General features: G+C 35.6%; 1 protein-coding gene across 1 annotated transcript in view; it reads left to right on the forward strand.

Annotated features, from left to right (window-relative positions):
* Positions 1-5,443: 5,443 nt before the first annotated feature.
* Positions 5,444-18,377, forward strand: part of LOC128867238 (uncharacterized) — a 98,550-nt gene continuing 85,616 nt past the window's right edge. Inside the window, exon 1 of the mRNA XM_054108340.1 lies at positions 5,444-5,500. Coding sequence (XP_053964315.1) covers positions 5,444-5,500 — 57 coding nt within the window. The remainder of the gene's footprint in view (positions 5,501-18,377) is intronic.

Consider the following 18,377-nt stretch of genomic DNA (forward strand, 5'->3'; position numbering starts at 1 on the left):
CACCCCTTAAAAAATTGAAAAACAAATTTTGATAAGAAAATAACTTCATTTTTTTTTAAACAAGCTTAGATGGTTTAATTTTTTTGTAACTCCTACCGATTTAATTTTATTTGCTGCCAAGCAACTTCCTAATTTTGTTATGCGAGTTCGGATTAAAAAGCATATCGATTGGTTATATTTTTTATCAAAGCTTCCCGGTTTGAATTCGTCTTCAGAGTAGCACTGCTGAATATTATAATTAATTTCGATACTTAACTCTGATAATTAGAATAATAAAAAATAAGGAAATTTAAATTCATAAAATTTTGTTTCTAATTCAAAAATAAAATAACTTTGCTTCCCCCGGAGTCTGTGGGACCAATGATAGATAGATAGGTGGAAGAGAAGAGTGGGAATCGAACATTTATTTGCAGCTTGATAGTTCGGGTGGGTCTGGTGTGGCCGGTGAGCAGCCTGCTACTGCCTATCAAAGTGATTCAAGCCCGGAGGCAATTCTCCCGGCTAACGATTATCAAAACTAATTGGCAAATCGTACCAAAAATTGTTGGGTCTTGCAGGTGCGCATCGCCTGATTGTTGTACATAAATATTGTGTGATTTAAAATATGATTTCATAAACCGGTTGGGAGGTGCAGGCATGTGCGCTGAACGAACAAACGAATACGCATATTCTCAACTTTCTATTGGGAGTTGCATACTTGTAGGCGGGCAAAAATAATGAGCTCAAGACGCAAAATTGATCACTCTACGTTATAATTTTTGTAAATGTTCTTCGGGGCATTGACGGAATTGTGTGTGCCACAAATTATAGTTTTTATTGCGATCACATCCTAAATCGATCCTATGAACCGAAATATAATTTATAAATTTTACCGACTAGTCAATTGATGTAAATAAATGAGCAACAGAGCAATAAAGACCCATACGCAGACGGATTTTATTTCTGCCAAGCCACCTGATAACTCGACGGCAAAAAGAGTAAAAAATACTGCCGAAATCTCTGTTCCATAGGTGAAAATTCCAGGTTAAAATCTTTTTAACTAAAACTCGCAATAATTTAGTATAAAAAACATTTTTGAATGATACTGCATAGAGTTTCAACTTAAAACTCTAGGAATTGATGATAATTATAATTATTTTAGAACGGATTTCTCTATTGAATTAGTGTCTTCAATGAAGTTCAAATTTTATTTCTTGAATTATTTTTATGCTGGTTAGTAAATTTTGAAAATTGTCTAAGAGATGTAAAGCTACGAAAAAAGCAATTTTATGATAGATTGGCACAAACTTGAAGACTCATAATAAATTTACGTTACTCAAGACTAGAAGAGCGAAAAAAATAGGTACTCAAATAGAAATCCTTAATTATTTCGTAATAAGAAATACGAGCATATGAATTTGACCACTTTTAAAATTATGGATAGCATATAATCGTCGTATTCAGGATATTTTGGCGCAAAATACCGAGGACGTTAACTCAAATACATCATTTTTTATATCATACTACTGAGTGATATTGGCGGCTGCATTAGCCGTATGGTACGTGATTACCATTCGGAAGTGAGTAAGTTGGAATTTCCAAATAATAGAAACAATTTTTTCTATTAGCGGCCACCCCCCGGCAGGCAACGCCAAACCACCGATTGTTGTTCTGTCATGCAAAAGCTTCAGCATAAAACTGTAAGTTTTTGGAAAAATGTCAACACACACGGCCCAAATAATAGGTCTATTTATAAGTTCGTGCGGTTTTACAACAGATGGCGTAACTTGATTATTATTCCATCGATCCACATTCCCAAACATTCATTGGAGAGCTACTGTCGTAAGGCACAAACGTCAGTATAAGTTTTTTATTTGAAGCGTAAACAACAATATTTTTACCACACTTGAAAATGTCGAATTTCGTGCCAAATAATGTGTTTTTGCGGGGAATTCTTCTTCATTATTTTAATATGAAGAAAAAAGCAGCCGAAAGTCATCGTATCTTGGTGGAAGTTTATGGTGAGCATGCTCTATCTGAGCGAACGTGCCAGAAGTGGTTTGCACGCTTTAAAAGTGGTGATTTTGGCTTGGAAGACGAAGAACGCGAGGGTGCGCCGCCAAAGTTCATGGATACCGAATTGGAGGAATTGCTCGATCAAGATCCGGCTCAAACGCAAGAAGAGGTTGCAAAAACTTTGGGAGTTGATCAATCAACCATTTCCAAACGTTTAAAAGCCATGGGAATGATCCGAAAGGTAGGACATTGGGTGCCGTATGAATTGAAGCCAAGAGACGTTGAACGCCGTTTTATGGCATGCGAACAACTGCTTCAACGGCACAAAAGAAAGGGTTTTTTGCATCGAATTGTGACTGGCGATGAAAAGTGGGTCCATTACGACAATCCAAAACGTCGGGCAACGTATGGATACCCTGGCCATGCTTCAACATCGACGTCGGCGCAGAATATTCATGGCCTGAAGGTTATGCTGTGTATCTGGTGGGACCAGCTGGGTGTTGTGTATTATGAGCTACTGAAGCCGAATGAAACGATTACGGGGGATGTCTACCGACGACAATTGATGCGTTTGAGCCGAGCACTGCGAGAAAAACGGCCGCAATACGCCGATAGACACGACAAAGTTATTTTGCAACATGACAATGCTCGGCCACATGTTGCACAAGTGGTCAAAACATACTTAGAAACGCTCAAATGGGATGTCCTACCCCACCCGCCGTATAGTCCAGACCTTGCGCCATCCGATTACTATCTCTTCCGATCGATGCAACATGGCCTGGCTGACCAGCACTTCCGTAATTACGATGAAGTCAAAAAATGGATCGATTCGTGGATTGCGGCAAAACCGACCGAATTTTTCACAAAGGGAATCCGTGAATTGCCAGAAAGATGGGAAAAAGTAGTAGTAAGCGATGGACAATATTTTGAATATTAAATTTGTAACCATTTTACGTCAATAAAGTTTCAAATTTCGAAAAAAAACCGCACGAACTTATTCATAGTCCTATAAGAAGAAGAGTTCGGCCTAATACCCATCAAAGTGGCACCGCCCTGTTGAAACCACATATCGTCCACATCCATATCTTCCAATTCGGGCCATAAAAAGTTCCTTATCATCTCACGCTAGCGAACACTATTCACAGTAACTGCCTGACCGGCCTCATTTTGGAAAAAATACGGCCAATGATGCCGCCGGCCCATAAACCGCACCAAACAGTCACTTTTTGTGGGTGCATTGGTTTTTCGGCAATCACTCTTGGATTATCATTCGCCCAAATGCGGCAATTCTGCCTATTGACGAATCCACTAAGGTGAAAATGTGCCTCATCACTGAAGATGATTTTCTTCGAAAATTGGACATTCACTGTTGCCATTTCCTGCCACCTGACCATTGAAGACGCTTGAAATGGTCAAGAGGCTTAGTCAATTGCACCTTGTGAGGGTGTAAATGCAAGTCTTTATGCATAATGTTCATCAACGACGAGCGTGAGAGGTGCAACTATTGGGCACGACGACGAGTTGAGGTGCAATATTTTCTGCAGACGAGCTGTACTGGTGTTTTCGCATCTCCTACAGACCCGCTTTGCTCAAACTTTTTTACAATTTTTCCGACTGTACGCACATTTGGACCCTTGAAATTTAACCATGCTTTATAATAGAGTTAAAGTAATAAGCTTTGCAGAAATAGCTAAAACGTGGAACTAATTTACCCGATTAGACTCCTTAATCAAAAAATTTGGTTCCCATGGAGCATCGAAGAGTGATTTTAAGAAGATAATTGTCGGGCAAGAGGGTCGGCAACAACGGCCATTGGTGAATAATGAGAGAGATTAAATCGACTTGGATGTTGGTTTCCTATAATCACAGAATTATTAATTTACTGATAAGCTTTCATCTGAGAGGATTTTTTCCGATCGAATGAATGTCTAATATAAAGCAAAATCTGGGTTGAATTTCATTTTTAATTTTATTTGAAAAGGCCTCACATTAGTTGGTTACATGTTGCATCATACTTAAGAAAAGTAATTCCATATTATCATCTTAATACAGTTTTATATGCAAAATGTTCTTTTTTTCTTGTTTTTCGTAGTTTAAATTTGTAATACTTCTAAACATATTTTGCACAAAAGTACTTTTGCTTGTAAATAGTAATCAAAAATCATTGAAATGCGCCTCATACAATTATAAATAAAATAGGTAATATAATTATTTAAAAAAAGTAAAAATATCTTATGGTTGTATGTTTGACTAAATAAATAAATAAAAATATTTATTTTTATTCCGTGATAATATGATTTGAAATGAAATGTTTAAGAAAAACTAGAGAACTGCTATAAAAAACTTCGATCTGCACATATTATCCCTCCTAGTCAGAGCATAAGGCGAAAATAAAAATAAATACAATATAAATATTAAAAAAACAAATAATAATAAAAAATTAAAAAAATATAAATATTAGCTTGGAGAAAAATAAATCCATTATTTTTCCTAAAGTTTTGGCACAAATGGCTTAAAAGTGTTAAATTGTCGATCTTTAGCTCCAGGGCGATGCCGGTCAGCTTCGTTTATTTCTGTGATTTTATCGGCATTTTCTTTAACATCACAACAATTTTTTAAAGGCCTCTGGCTAATAAAGAAAGTTGCATATGTCTATAGCTACTTTGTGTCATAGACTAAATAAATAAAAATATATATAAATATATTTGGCTTAGCCTTCAGGTAGTGCGGTTTTGAGCCTCGTTGACGAATAGAAATTAGCAGATCTGGGGATCTCCGAAAGAGCAGCAGAAACTTCCATAGTTACTACTTTCCAAAGATTCTATTCCTATTTTCAATCCAAATAACTATTTTCCAAAATAATCAAAAAAACTGAATGGATCTGACGCCATAGAAAAATTTTATTATTCCACATCCACATAAGTATGTGCGTATAAACTATATTACATATATCTATAAAGCTAAAATTTTTAAAAATACTTTTTATATTTCTCACATTAATAAAAAGACAATATGAAACAATGTTTGTTGTTTTTGTGAAAAATTTAACATTGCGCAATAAGAAATTCAACTGAAAATCCGTTAAATACTCGCACGCATGAAAGCTCATGTTGTGACTAGTGCTGTTGCTGTAATACCTGCCAAACGTTTGCGTACAATGGCTTTGAACTTGTCTCGTGCTCAGCATAAAGTGTGAACAACTCGTGCGTATAACAATAAGAACAACAACAGCAACCAGCATAAGCAGACGTGTTTTACAAAAAGCAGCAAATAAACAAAACAAAAACACAAAAAAACAAACAGTTAAAGCAATAAAAGCAAATTAGCCAAAAGGCCAAGTAATAACCACTTTGACTTAACTGCAACTGTCGTTTTTCGTCTGCTCCATCTACTGCGTCTGCATCGACTCGCCTAATTGCAGTGCAACTTGCCACAAAACGAAAGAAAAATGTTGCTGACTCTCAAGTTGGTGGCACTAGTCGCCGCTACCATCACCTTGACAGTGGTAAGTAGTGAATGCAAATTTTATAAAAGGTTGTAATGAATTTTACACTGTGAGAAGAGGCAGTCTGCTGTATTTTAGTTTATATAACGATGATTAAAAATTTCAATATAGTTATAACGCAGGGGAAAAAAGTTCGTTTCAATTCATTTTAGATACATAACCCGTTGCAAGAGATAACACCTCAGCATTTTGACTTTTTACTTTATTTTATAAGAGTCTCGCCCTTTATCTGCGCTTCATCGTGAAAAGAAGAAAAAATTTTATAAAAGTTTCAAAAATTAGGGGAGCTGTCTGTTTCGTAAAAATGATAAAAGAGAAAGTTAAGCAAACTTTTCTCACAAGAAAATAAATAAAATAAAATAAAAATAGTTTTCTTCAGAAGAAAATAAACAAATAATTTTTTTTGTCTTCAGAAGAAAATAATTGAAAAATATTTTTATTCGGACGAAAATAAATAATAGAAAATTTTTTACACAAAAACAGACAATAATAAAAAAATAATGTTATATATTTTATATAATATAATTTTTTTTTTCAGAAGAAATTTAATACCAAGATATTCAATAACAAGCAATTTTTTCATTTTTTTCTGAAGGTATTTAATAGCAAGAAAAATTATTTTTATTATTATTATAATTAAACTTTCAGAAGAAAATAAATAATAAATAATAATTTTTTTTTTCGGAAAAAAATTAAGTACCTAAAAAAACAAATTTTCAGAAAAAAAAATAAAAATGATAAAACAATTTTTTTATAAGCAATAGCAAGATATTCAACAGATATTCTCATTTAAATTTTTTTCTTTCAGAAAAAATTAAGTAAAAAAATTTGTATTTTTTCAGAAAAAAATTAAATACATATTTGTTTTATTTTTCAGAAGAAATTTAATTGTAAGATTTCCAGCAACTCAGAAGAAAAAAAATTATTATTTTTTTTTTGTTTTCAGAAGAAAATAAGTAAAAAACCGTTTCAGAAACAAAACTAATAATATTTTTTTTTTAGAAAAAATTTAAAAGCAAGATATTCAACAGATATTTTCATTTATGTTGTTTTACCCTAAGATATTTAATATCAAGAAAAATTGTATTTCTGGACTTTCAGAAAAAAAAAACATTTTATTGTTTTCAGAAGAAAATAAATAAAAGCAATAATTTTTTTCACAAGAAATAAGTAAAAAAAATCTTTTCTTCAGAAAAAAAAATTATTTTTTTTCAGAAGAAATTTAATAGCAAGTAAAACTAGATTTCTCGACTTTTTAATTTAACTTTCTCATTTACAATTTTTATGAAACAGGCAGCTACCGTCATTTTTTACACTTTTATAATTTGGTAATAGGACTATGAATAAGTTCGTGCGGTTTTTTTTCGAAATTTGAAACTTTATTGACGTAAAATGGTTACAAATTTAATATTCAAAATATTGTCCATCGCTTACTACTACTTTTTCCCATCTTTCTGGCAATTCACGGATTCCCTTTGTGAAAAATTCGGTCGGTTTTGCCGCAATCCACGAATCGATCCATTTTTTGACTTCATCGTAATTACGGAAGTGCTGGTCAGCCAGGCCATGTTGCATCGATCGGAAGAGATAGTAATCGGATGGCGCAAGGTCTGGACTATACGGCGGGTGGGGTAGGACATCCCATTTGAGCGTTTCTAAGTATGTTTTGACCACTTGTGCAACATGTGGCCGAGCATTGTCATGTTGCAAAATAACTTTGTCGTGTCTATCGGCGTATTGCGGCCGTTTTTCTCGCAGTGCTCGGCTCAAACGCATCAATTGTCGTCGGTAGACATCCCCCGTAATCGTTTCATTCGGTTTCAGTAGCTCATAATACACAACACCCAGCTGGTCCCACCAGATACACAGCATAACCTTCAGGCCATGAATATTCTGCGCCGACGTCGATGTTGAAGCATGGCCAGGGTATCCATACGTTGCCCGACGTTTTGGATTGTCGTAATGGACCCACTTTTCATCGCCAGTCACAATTCGATGCAAAAAACCCTTTCTTTTGTGCCGTTGAAGCAGTTGTTCGCATGCCATAAAACGGCGTTCAACGTCTCTTGGCTTCAATTCATACGGCACCCAATGGCCTACCTTTCGGATCATTCCCATGGCTTTTAAACGTTTGGAAATGGTTGATTGATCAACTCCCAAAGTTTTTGCAACCTCTTCTTGCGTTTGAGCCGGATCTTGATCGAGCAATTCCTCCAATTCGGTATCCATGAACTTTGGCGGCGCACCCTCGCGTTCTTCGTCTTCCAAGCCAAAATCACCACTTTTAAAGCGTGCAAACCACTTCTGGCACGTTCGCTCAGATAGAGCATGCTCACCATAAACTTCCACCAAGATACGATGACTTTCGGCTGCTTTTTTCTTCATATTAAAATAATGAAGAAGAATTCCCCGCAAAAACACATTATTTGGCACGAAATTCGACATTTTCAAGTGTGGTAAAAATATTGTTGTTTACGCTTCAAATAAAAAACTTATACTGACGTTTGTGCCTTACGACAGTAGCTCTCCAATGAATGTTTGGAAATGTGGATCGATGGAATAATAATCAAGTTACGCCATCTGTTGTAAAACCGCACGAACTTATTCATAGTCCTATTAAGAATGGCACAATATTAGTATGTCTCGGCAGCCGTAGCCGAATGGGTTAGTGCGTGACTACCATTCGGAGTTCAGAGAGAACGTAGGTTTGAATCTGGCTGAATGACCAAAATGTAGAAAACGTTTTTTCTAATAGCGATCACCACTCGGCAGGCAATGGTAAACCTCCGAGTGTATTTCTGCCATGAAAAAGCTCCTCATAAAAATATCAGCCGTTCGAAGTCGGCTTGAAATTGTAGGGCCCTCCATTTGTGGAACAACATCAAGACGCACAACACAAATAGGATTTGACATTGGATTTATAATTTTGGATTTAGAAACTCTCATTCGAAAAATGATGATTTTCAATCTTTTTTTTTTGCCAGTCAATTGCTTTATTTTACAAAAATAAAAACATAGCATTAATACATCAGGTTTGGACTTGACTAAAGCAAAATTTCAAAAAACAGTAATAATAATTGTAAAAGTTATCGCTGTTTGTGTGGAGCCCGTTTCTCTAGAAGTCCCTTGCGGTGATCATCACAAGTCCTTGGAGATTCATCTAAAATATATCGGACAAGAGAAATTAATTTTATTAATAGTCTTGTGCACGATCGAAACTTTTTTTCAACATTAACAAAATAGTGGCCTCAGGAAATATCTTTCAGATTTCGAGAAAAAACCGACAATTAATTATTAAAAAAATCTACATTTTGAAAAAAATGTATAGATTTCATCGAAAACTACCAAGCGGTTTTAAAGTTACAGTGATCAACAGTTCAAAAAAATTTTTGAGAAAAAAATGTTTGCTCTCGGTTTATGTAAGTTATACAAATTATTAAATGACTTACACTTTGACATCTATTCTTGGGCCGTATAATAGTCCTTCAGCCGTCATAGCAGCTTCCAAAATAACGATTTGCTGTTGCCTACGTATATTCTATATACCTTCTCGAGTGCTATCGTTAGAAGTCGGTTGCTTGCAGCTGCTGCCAGCTACTTGCTCTCGAACGTTCCGGAGCGCCCGAGTGCCCTTTGTTAATTGTTGAATAACTCGAAAAGTAACGGGTGAATTTTTAGCTATTATCTTTTTAACCAGTTGGTTTAAACAGCTGATGCACGTTTCGTGTTTTATTTCACTGTCAAACATCTTCAGTTTGGTCTATAATTTAACCATGAATCGTCTTACAAACGAACAATGCTTGCAAATAATGAATTTTATTATAAAAATGTTAGGAAAGTTTATCGCGCGCTTCTTCCATTTTATGGTCAGTTTAATCGACCCACTGAAGCGGCTATTCGAGCTGTTGTGACTAAATTTAGAACCAAATTTACATTATTGGACATCAAAACACCCACACGTTTACGTAGACTGCAAACTGAAGAAAATATCGCAGCTGTATCGGCCAGTGTTAATGATGACCATCAATTATCGATTCGTCGCCGTTCGCAGCAATTGGGCCTCTGTTACTTAACAACGTGGAAAGTTTTGCGAAAGGATTTAGGTGTGAAGCCTTTCAAAATACAGCTGGTGTAAGAATTGAAGCCGAACGACCTACCGCAACGCAGAATTTTTGGTGAATGGGCTCTTGGAAAGTTGGCCGAAGATCCACTCATTTGTGGATCAATGGGTACGTAAATAAGCATAATTGTCGATTTTGGAGTGAAGATCAGCCAGAAGAATTGCAAGAGCTACCAATGTATTCAGAAAAGGTCACAGTTTGGTGCAGTTTATGGGCTGGAGGTATCATTGGACCGTACTTCTTCAAAGATGCGGCGAATCGTAATGGTGGGCGCTACCGTGAAATGATATCCAACTTTTTGTGCCCAAAATGCAAGAGCTTGACTTGCACGACATTTGGCTTCAGCAAGACGGTGCCACATGCCACATAGCACACGTAACAATGGACTTGTTGAGAGGCGAGTTCAGTGAACATTTTATTTCACGTTCGGGTCCTGTCAATTGGCCACCCAGATCGTGCGATATAACGCCTTTAGATTATTTTTTGTGGGGCTATGTTAAAGCTCATGTCTATTCAGACAAGCCTGCTTCAATTAACGCATGGGAAGACAACATTATAGCATTTACCATATATGTGAGATACCGGCCGAAACATTGGAAGGAGTATGCCAAAATTGGACTAAGCGGATGGACCATTTGAAGCGCAGTCGCGGTCAACATTTGCATGAAATAAACTTCAAACATTGAATTATATGGACTGTACTATCGATTTAAATAAAAATTTCTTGGATTTTTCTGAATTTTACGTGTGTTTTTTGAAAAACTTTGCTATAGCTCTTAAAAAACCACCCTTTATTGTCGGATGCACTTCAGATTTTGACACAATACTTTCAAGATATTGGACTTTAAGAAAACGCACAAAAAAAATTCAACTTCTTGATAATTCTAACTACCCGTAAACCCATAAATTATAACAAAATAAACCCCAGAATGTGTTAAAATTTGTAAAAGGCCTTAAAATAGAGGGTTCCTCAACAGGCTTTGCAAAACAGATCTCTTTTGGTCGCAGGTGCCTAATAAGAATAACAACTGGGTAAGAGGGTGCACTACTATTATTCTTGCTTAAGTTTGGATAATCAAATTTCACCCTCGATATTTCTCAATTACTCTCTATATTCATTTTAAAATTCCTTAGACAGTATTGGATTACCCCAACGAAGGATTTGACTTGTTAAGAGTTTCAAAAATCGAGGTACGGAAAACCAATATTTTTTGCACACGCCTTGCCGCGGCTCATTCGCATCATTGACAGTGAGGAATATGGCGTGCCATCTTCACTCAAGCTACCACCCACTTCTTGCCATACTTTATTGTTATTGCAATATTTTCACACTCAGCTGCCACATTTTGTCTGCAATTTGCAAATGCAAAAAAAAGAAATGAATAAATGAAACAACAACACAACAACAAAAATAAAAATGCACAGATCCTTATCACTCAACGCCTTATTAACTTCCATCATCACTTCAATTCACTTCACTTAGTTGACTTGACTTTTCACACTTTTCGTCGCTCCACCGCATTCCGTGCAATTCGACTCATTTATGCAGTCATTCATTTGGTCATTTATATATTCATACATTCATGCATTCATTGTTGTTGTATATTTTCGCCGCTTTATTTGTTTACATTTACATTTTCTACAGTTTCCTACTTTTTTTACTCAACCGCTTTTTTGTTGCAATTTGCATCTATTTGCCACGCTATTGTGAATTTGCTGTTTTTGTTGTTGTTTTTTTTCTTATTTTCTTTCTTGTTTGGCGGAAGTTGCATCTTCCTCACTGCTGTATTTCTTTGCTGCTTAAACTTCATTTGCAAATGAGTGGCATTTTTTTTTCTCAATTTAAATTTATTTTTGTTTCCACTTTGCTGTTAATTTAGTTTATGTTGCTTTTGCCTCTTTGCCGCTTATTTTCAAGTATTAATTTTTTGCCACTTTTTTCATTTTCCTTCATTTTCTCTCATATTTTAATACCTTCGCTATAGTCTTTTTTTTCAAAAATTTATTCGCTTTTTTATTTTCCTATGCCCCTCTTAAACGTTTCGGAAAAATATGTTGCGCCTAAAATTAATATTGCATGGCACACAATTGTCCATTGCCAACGGCATTTTCGCGGCAATTGCCACTTACAATTGCCGCCATAAATCACTACTAATAGCATCGGGCTCGCTTATATTCATATATACACACATACATATACACATGCAATTACACGTATTGAAATATTTTTGGCACACTGATATTTTCCTAAAACAGCTACAAAACTCGCAGAGTGCCTCTTAAAAAATTATTTTCATTTAATTTATTTTTTTTCGCTTTGGACTGTCGCATATTCTGCAAATCATTTGTTGACAAAAGCCTATTAATTTTGAAATATTGCAATGACAGTTGAATACTTGATGTGACTAATGAATCTGGTGATGAATAGACCGGTGACTTATTAAAATTTTGATAGACGGGCGCAGTAGACATTTAATGGTATACAAATACGAATACTAAGATCTGCTTATCCGCCTGGTAATAAGAGGAGTAATCTTGAAGGTGGCTCACTTAGTGGAAGGGGTTGTTACGTGACTACCATTTGGAAGGTTCGAAACTCCGGGCATGAAACGACAAATAATGGAAACAGTTATTTCCAATAGCCGTCGCTCCGCGACAGGCCATGCCAAATCTCGAAGAGTTTTTCTGTCACGCGCTTCTCTACCTTTCGCAGGCGGCATTCAACTATAGGTCTCCCCATTTTTGGAAAACCATCAAGAGGCACACCGTAAAATGGAGTAGGATCCTGCCCAAATGCCCAAAAAAGAGGAGCGACAAAGTCTGAAAGTCAAGTCAACTAAATGAAGTGAATTGAAGTGATGATGGAAGTTAATAAAGCGTTGAGTGCTAAAGATCAGTGCATTGTTTATCTTTATTTTTGTTTTGTGGTTTTATTATTTTTCAGGTGCCAATTTTACATATACACGATAGAAAATTGGTCCTCAACCATTGCAGTTTTTTTTCTTAAATATGCAAAATGACCGCTGAATCCGAGTATAATCGCCGGTTTTCCACAGCTACAAAAGTTCACTTTTTCTAAGAAAAACTGAAAAAAAAAATTGTTTTAATAAAAATATTATTAGAGCTACGTTTCATTAAGTTCTTAAACAAGTCTTAAACTCGTTTTGTTACCAATATTCGTCGCAGTCAGGGAGTATATAAGTTTAGTTTAAGACACATGGAAAAAAAAAATATATTTATATTAAAAATTTTTTTTTTAATTTTATTCAAAATTTTTTTAGATTCCCTTTTTCATTTTTATTTAACCCTTATTTAAATTAAAAACAAATAAAATTTCTTAAAATTTTTTTTTAATTTAAAAAATTAAAATTATAAAATTTTTTTTTTATATTTTTATTTAACATTTATTTAATACAATGTTGCAAAACTAAAATATTTAAAATTTTAAAATTAAAAAAAAAAATTTCAATTTTTTTTAATTTTATTTAAAACTTTGTTTTTGATTTCTTTTCTCATATATATAATCTGTCATATTTAAAATCTTACTTTAATTTTTTGTTGTAAAAACATTATTGCAGCCGGTATTTCCTAAAAAAAAATATGTAACTCAATTAAACCACCCTTCAATCACTTTGTTACTAATATTTATCACAGTCTACATGAGTCTGACTGTAAAAATGTTTCCTTAGAAAATGTTCCCTGTTTTCATTTTTTTTTTTCTTTAAAACTTTTTTTTTATTGTTCTTTAAAATTTTTCTTAAATTTTTTTTTCTGATAAAACATTATTGCAGCCGCATTTTCTACAAAAAGTCATAATAATAAATTAAGCCCTCCTTCAATTACTTTGTTACCAATTTTTATCTCGTCAAACTCATGTAAATTTATTTAAATTTTTCCTTAGAAATTTTTCTTTTATTTAATTTTTATTTTTTTTTTTGTTAAAAAATATTGTTGCAGCTGCATTTCTTAAAAAAATCATATAGATTAATTCGTAAATTATTCATATGAAATTAAAAAAAAATCTTTCTTCAATGATTTTTTTATCAATCACAAACAATTTTTTTTTTAAACCACTGAATTTGAAGCAAAAAATTATTTCAGATTTTTTTTTGCAATCTTTTCAACTATTTTTTCGATAAAAAATTTGCAGCAGCGCTTCTTTAACCTTTTTTTTGATGCCTTTTTCAAAACCTTCGGTTGGGCACCCGGGTCTGGCCTTTTTTGTTCTGTACGAGGATGCTTTTTAAAAAAAATTATATCCATAAATCGATAGAAAATTTAATTTAAGAAAGCTACCTGGAAGCTCAAATCCTTAGCTACAATAGAAATACGAGTATTTGAATTTCACGTCCAAAGTCGAAAAAACTATTCTGGCCAGACCTGGGGGCCCAACGGAAAGTTAAAGACCACTGAATTTACAACAAAAAATTATTTTAGATCTTTTCTTTAAACCCTTTTTGCTATTTTCTTTTTAATATTTTGATTTTTTGAAAAAAAAATTTTGCAGCAGCACCTCTTTGAAATTACACTTTAATTAATTTGCACGAAATTTAGAAATACTGCTGCTGCACTAATTTTATAAAAAACAAATTATGAAAATTTGCTTAACAAAACAAAAAGTACGCTTTAGATTAACCTATCAATAGATCGCTTTTTGAATTCAAGGCGCTATTAGTAAAAAATATAACATTCTAAATATGTCATTGCTTAGAGATTTTCCAAAACTAGAGTTACATAAAGTCATTGGAAATTCCATTATTAATTTTATAATCTCTCTGAATTGTAATCTTAATCTATAAAGATGTGATAAGCCATTGACATTTTAATAAAGCTCGCCGAGCAGGCCGAGAAAGGCTGCGGATGGACAAAACTGATGTTACCTGTCATGACCGACCGACTGTGGCAGATCCTCCTCTCAGTAAGCAGAAGGGACTGTAGGCAGCTGGTTGGACTGATGATAGGCCACTTTCTAAGGGCGAAGCACATAGAAAAGGTAAACATATCAGACAATGCACTCTGCCTAGCATGTAGAGACTAGGATGAGACAGCGGACCACTTCCAGTGCATCTGCCCCGCCTTCGCTCGAATCAGGTTTGAGGTCTTTGGCACTGGTGTGTTAAGATGCGACCACCTTGGCTCCTTGGTACCACAAGATCTACTCAGATTTCTTCGGAGCTCAGGTAGATTTAAAGAAAATTAAAAACGGAACCAGTACAATGGACTGTTACAGTGTTGCCTGAGTGCTGTACTTGCTCGCTGCGCCGGCCAAAAAAAAACATAGACCGTGCAGAATTATCATATGTAAATCCATAGCCCAACCAACTGCTAATCAGAGTCGTGGACATTAAGTGGAAAGGACAAAGCCAAGTTTCAAATATTTCAAAGAAAAATTTTGAGAAAAATCTTCGTAGCAGTTAAAGACTTCAAAGGTGGATGGCCGTGAACTGGACCAGCTAACTAAAAAACCAAGTACCTAAAAGGAACGAATGTTGTGCATTTCCTCAAAGTTCAAAAGAGTCAGCTGTCTAAACCATATCACTAGAATGGATTCAACGAGAGCTCAACGAAAAACAATTGACGTTAAAACATTTACGACGAAAGCAAAAGGTAGATCGAAATCAAAACGGATAGACGAACTTGGCGTGAAGAAATGAGGGAACTCAAAGTACAAAAACTGAAAGGAAACAACCAAAAATCGGGTGAAATGGAGAGACATTTCATTCAGCTGGCCAAAGCTCACACAGTGCTGTAGCGCGAAACGTTGATGAAATAAATGCATGAATTCTCAGAAGATCCCCGATACGCCTGGCCTACAACTAAAGGTTAAACGAAATGATGGTCGCCTTAAAATTATGTTAACGATTTGTAGAATTATATTTTTATTAATATTTTACGCTCAAAGAAATTTGCTTTAATGTGCGAAATTCGCTTTTATTTTCAAGTTATTTGCAATTATGAGATAATAAAAAATTCAAATGCTATGGGAAACTTTTTGGAAACTAAATTCCCTTTAAAAACAAAATACGAAATAAAAATATCAATTAAATTAAATTAAATAACTCTAAACAATTGAAATATAAAAACGTTAAAACAAACTTCAAATTCCCACCTTTCAATGTGAATGTGCAGCCATTGTGGATGCCACATGTTCAAATCAACAAAGGCGCTTCCCTGCAAATGTGTAGATTGAAACGCGCTTTCAGTGCCATCGTTACATATTTTTCCTCTCCTTTTCAACAAATACTTTCTTTTATTTCAAATTTTAGCTACACTTTTGTTGTCCAATTATTATAAACTTTTACGCGCACAATTTTACTTTTATAATTTTTTTCCTTCCGCGCGTTTTTCACAGCCACAACATTCATTATGCAACATGCATGCAAAACATTGCCCACTCGTTTATGTATGTGTGTGTGCGTGTGTGTTTGTGTATTTTTGCAGCGTATGCGCTCTCCTTGCCATTGGTGTGAAATTTTATTTTCATTGCAATTATTGTTTGTTGCAATAAGAAAGTGTGAACAAAGTGAAATTTTACAGAACTCTGAGGCAAATATAAAACAAGATACAGAAAAAGTGGCAAATTCACGTTGCATACAAAAGCAGTGAAAAAAAATCAACAAAACTAGAATTCAAACAAATTTAAAGAGCAGCAGTTTGGAAAAAAATGTGTAGGAAATTGGCAAAAAGCGTGCCGCTAAAACTTTTCAGGCGAAAATTTACAAATACAAATATGCAGAAGCATACCAAGTAGTGAATTGGACTATTTAGGAAGTCGGATGGTAGGTAGGTGAAATGGTTGAAGTGCAGGTCTGGCACTCCTAAAGTAGCACTAAAGCACCGTTTTGATACCATTATGAGATATCTACAGCCAGCGAGAGCTGTTGATATAATGGAGAAGATTGATTGGATTTAGGTAGGCGCACTGCCCCAGGTTGTCGAAGAAAGGAGCTCCCAGTGACCTTAGTCTTCTAGCTGCCAAGCCCGGCTACACAGCTACGAGTTTGGAAATTGAATGGCGAGGAGTCCTAAGAACTTTCTGAGTCCTTCGTATATCGTATTGGGGCCAAGGGGTTTTCGAAATACCACATGAAGAAATGGAACTCCATCTTTTCTGCGCTTTCCTGAGAAATAATTTGCGCAGTTCACCCTTTAACAACAGTCAAGGGGATGCCGATGACCGGGTAGGAGGTCTCTGAGGCCAATTCAGTCCCCTTCCTGGCAAGCTCATCAGCAATCTTTTCCCTCTATGCTCTTATGTCCTGGAACCCAGATCAGAGAAACGTTGCATGCACACCCAAGAGATTTAATCTTTTCTTTACATGAGTTTATTAATTTCGTTCTGCACCATGGTGTCGTCAGAGCCTTAATCGCGGCTTGACTATCGGAGAAAATGTCAATATCTACCTCGCTCCCGTGTTCCTTAAGCATTTTGCGTGTCTGCAAGATCGCAAAGACTTCTGCTTGAAAAACACTAGCAGTGTTCGGCAGTTTAAAGGAGATAAATAAATTGGCTGATTTAGAGAAAACCCCTGCTCCGACTCTCGATTCCATCTTGGAACCGTCACTGAAGGCAGAGGTGCAAGCTTCGGTGCAGATTTCCCCCTCGATCCAGTCCTGCTTATTTGGAAAGATTGCTCTAGCACGACCCTCAAACTCTAGTTTCCGGATAGAGAGATCTGTTCGAAGTTCGGAGAAATACGGTGTTAACTGCCCGAAAATGCTACCATGTCACTTGAGAGATTGTCTCCTGAGGCCAACCTCATTTAACCTGAATGCACTTTGAGCTGCGATGGAAATGACGGAAAATTCGATGGGAAGTGAGTGCAGAAGGACATTTAGGGCAGCACTGGGGCAAGTTTTACATGCTCCGGTGATGTCAATGCATGCAGTCTTTTGCACCCTCCCCAGTTTAGTGATATTATAGCCCTTCCGAAGAGCTTCTCACCAAACCAGGCATCCATACGTTAAAACTGGCAAAACCACTGCGTTGTACATCCACAACACGACCTGTCGCTTGAGTTCCCATTTTTTACCGAACATAGATTTGCAGGAGTAGAAGGCTACCTTCTTTACCCGATTTTCAATGTGTAGCTTCCAATGGAGTTTGGAGTCAACTATCATTCCAAGATACCTAACTTCCGATGAGAGAGGGAGAACGTAGTTGTTTGATTTGGGAAGCCGAAAGGGAGGAGGTTTATATTTTCTGGTAAATAGCACCAGCTCCGTTTTGTCAGAGTTAACTCGGAGGCCACAAGTGGCAGACCAGCGACTGAGTACAGCCAATCTCAGCCATGACTGAGGGAAACGGTTCCGAAGTAGGATAGAATAAAATATTTGGGGATGGAGCTGCTTACTACTCCATATGGGCTCAATACTTTCAACGCACAATTTTCTGTAACTATGTTTTAGGAAGAACTTTGGGTTACTTTCTGAATGGGTGACAATTTAGACGATTGCGGAATTAAAAACTTTTAAAATAATAAACCGCATAATATTACATTCTTATACATATACATTTATATAATTGGTGCTTCCGCCCTTCTTTGGCTACTTTGCCAAACTCCTCTTCCTATTTGTGCCTGCGGTTAATGGTTTTAATGGGCTGCTTTTTCAAGGCTGAAGCTCACGCGGAGGCTTACCATTGCATGCCAAGGGTCGACCGTTTTAAAACAACTTTTTCTCTCATATTGGTGTTGCATGCACGGAAATTTGATCATACGCACTTCCGAATGGTAGTCACGTACAAACCTATTCGG

Source organism: Anastrepha ludens, chromosome 6 (genome assembly GCF_028408465.1).
Source record: "Anastrepha ludens isolate Willacy chromosome 6, idAnaLude1.1, whole genome shotgun sequence".
Classification (NCBI taxonomy): Eukaryota; Metazoa; Arthropoda; class Insecta; order Diptera; family Tephritidae; genus Anastrepha; species Anastrepha ludens.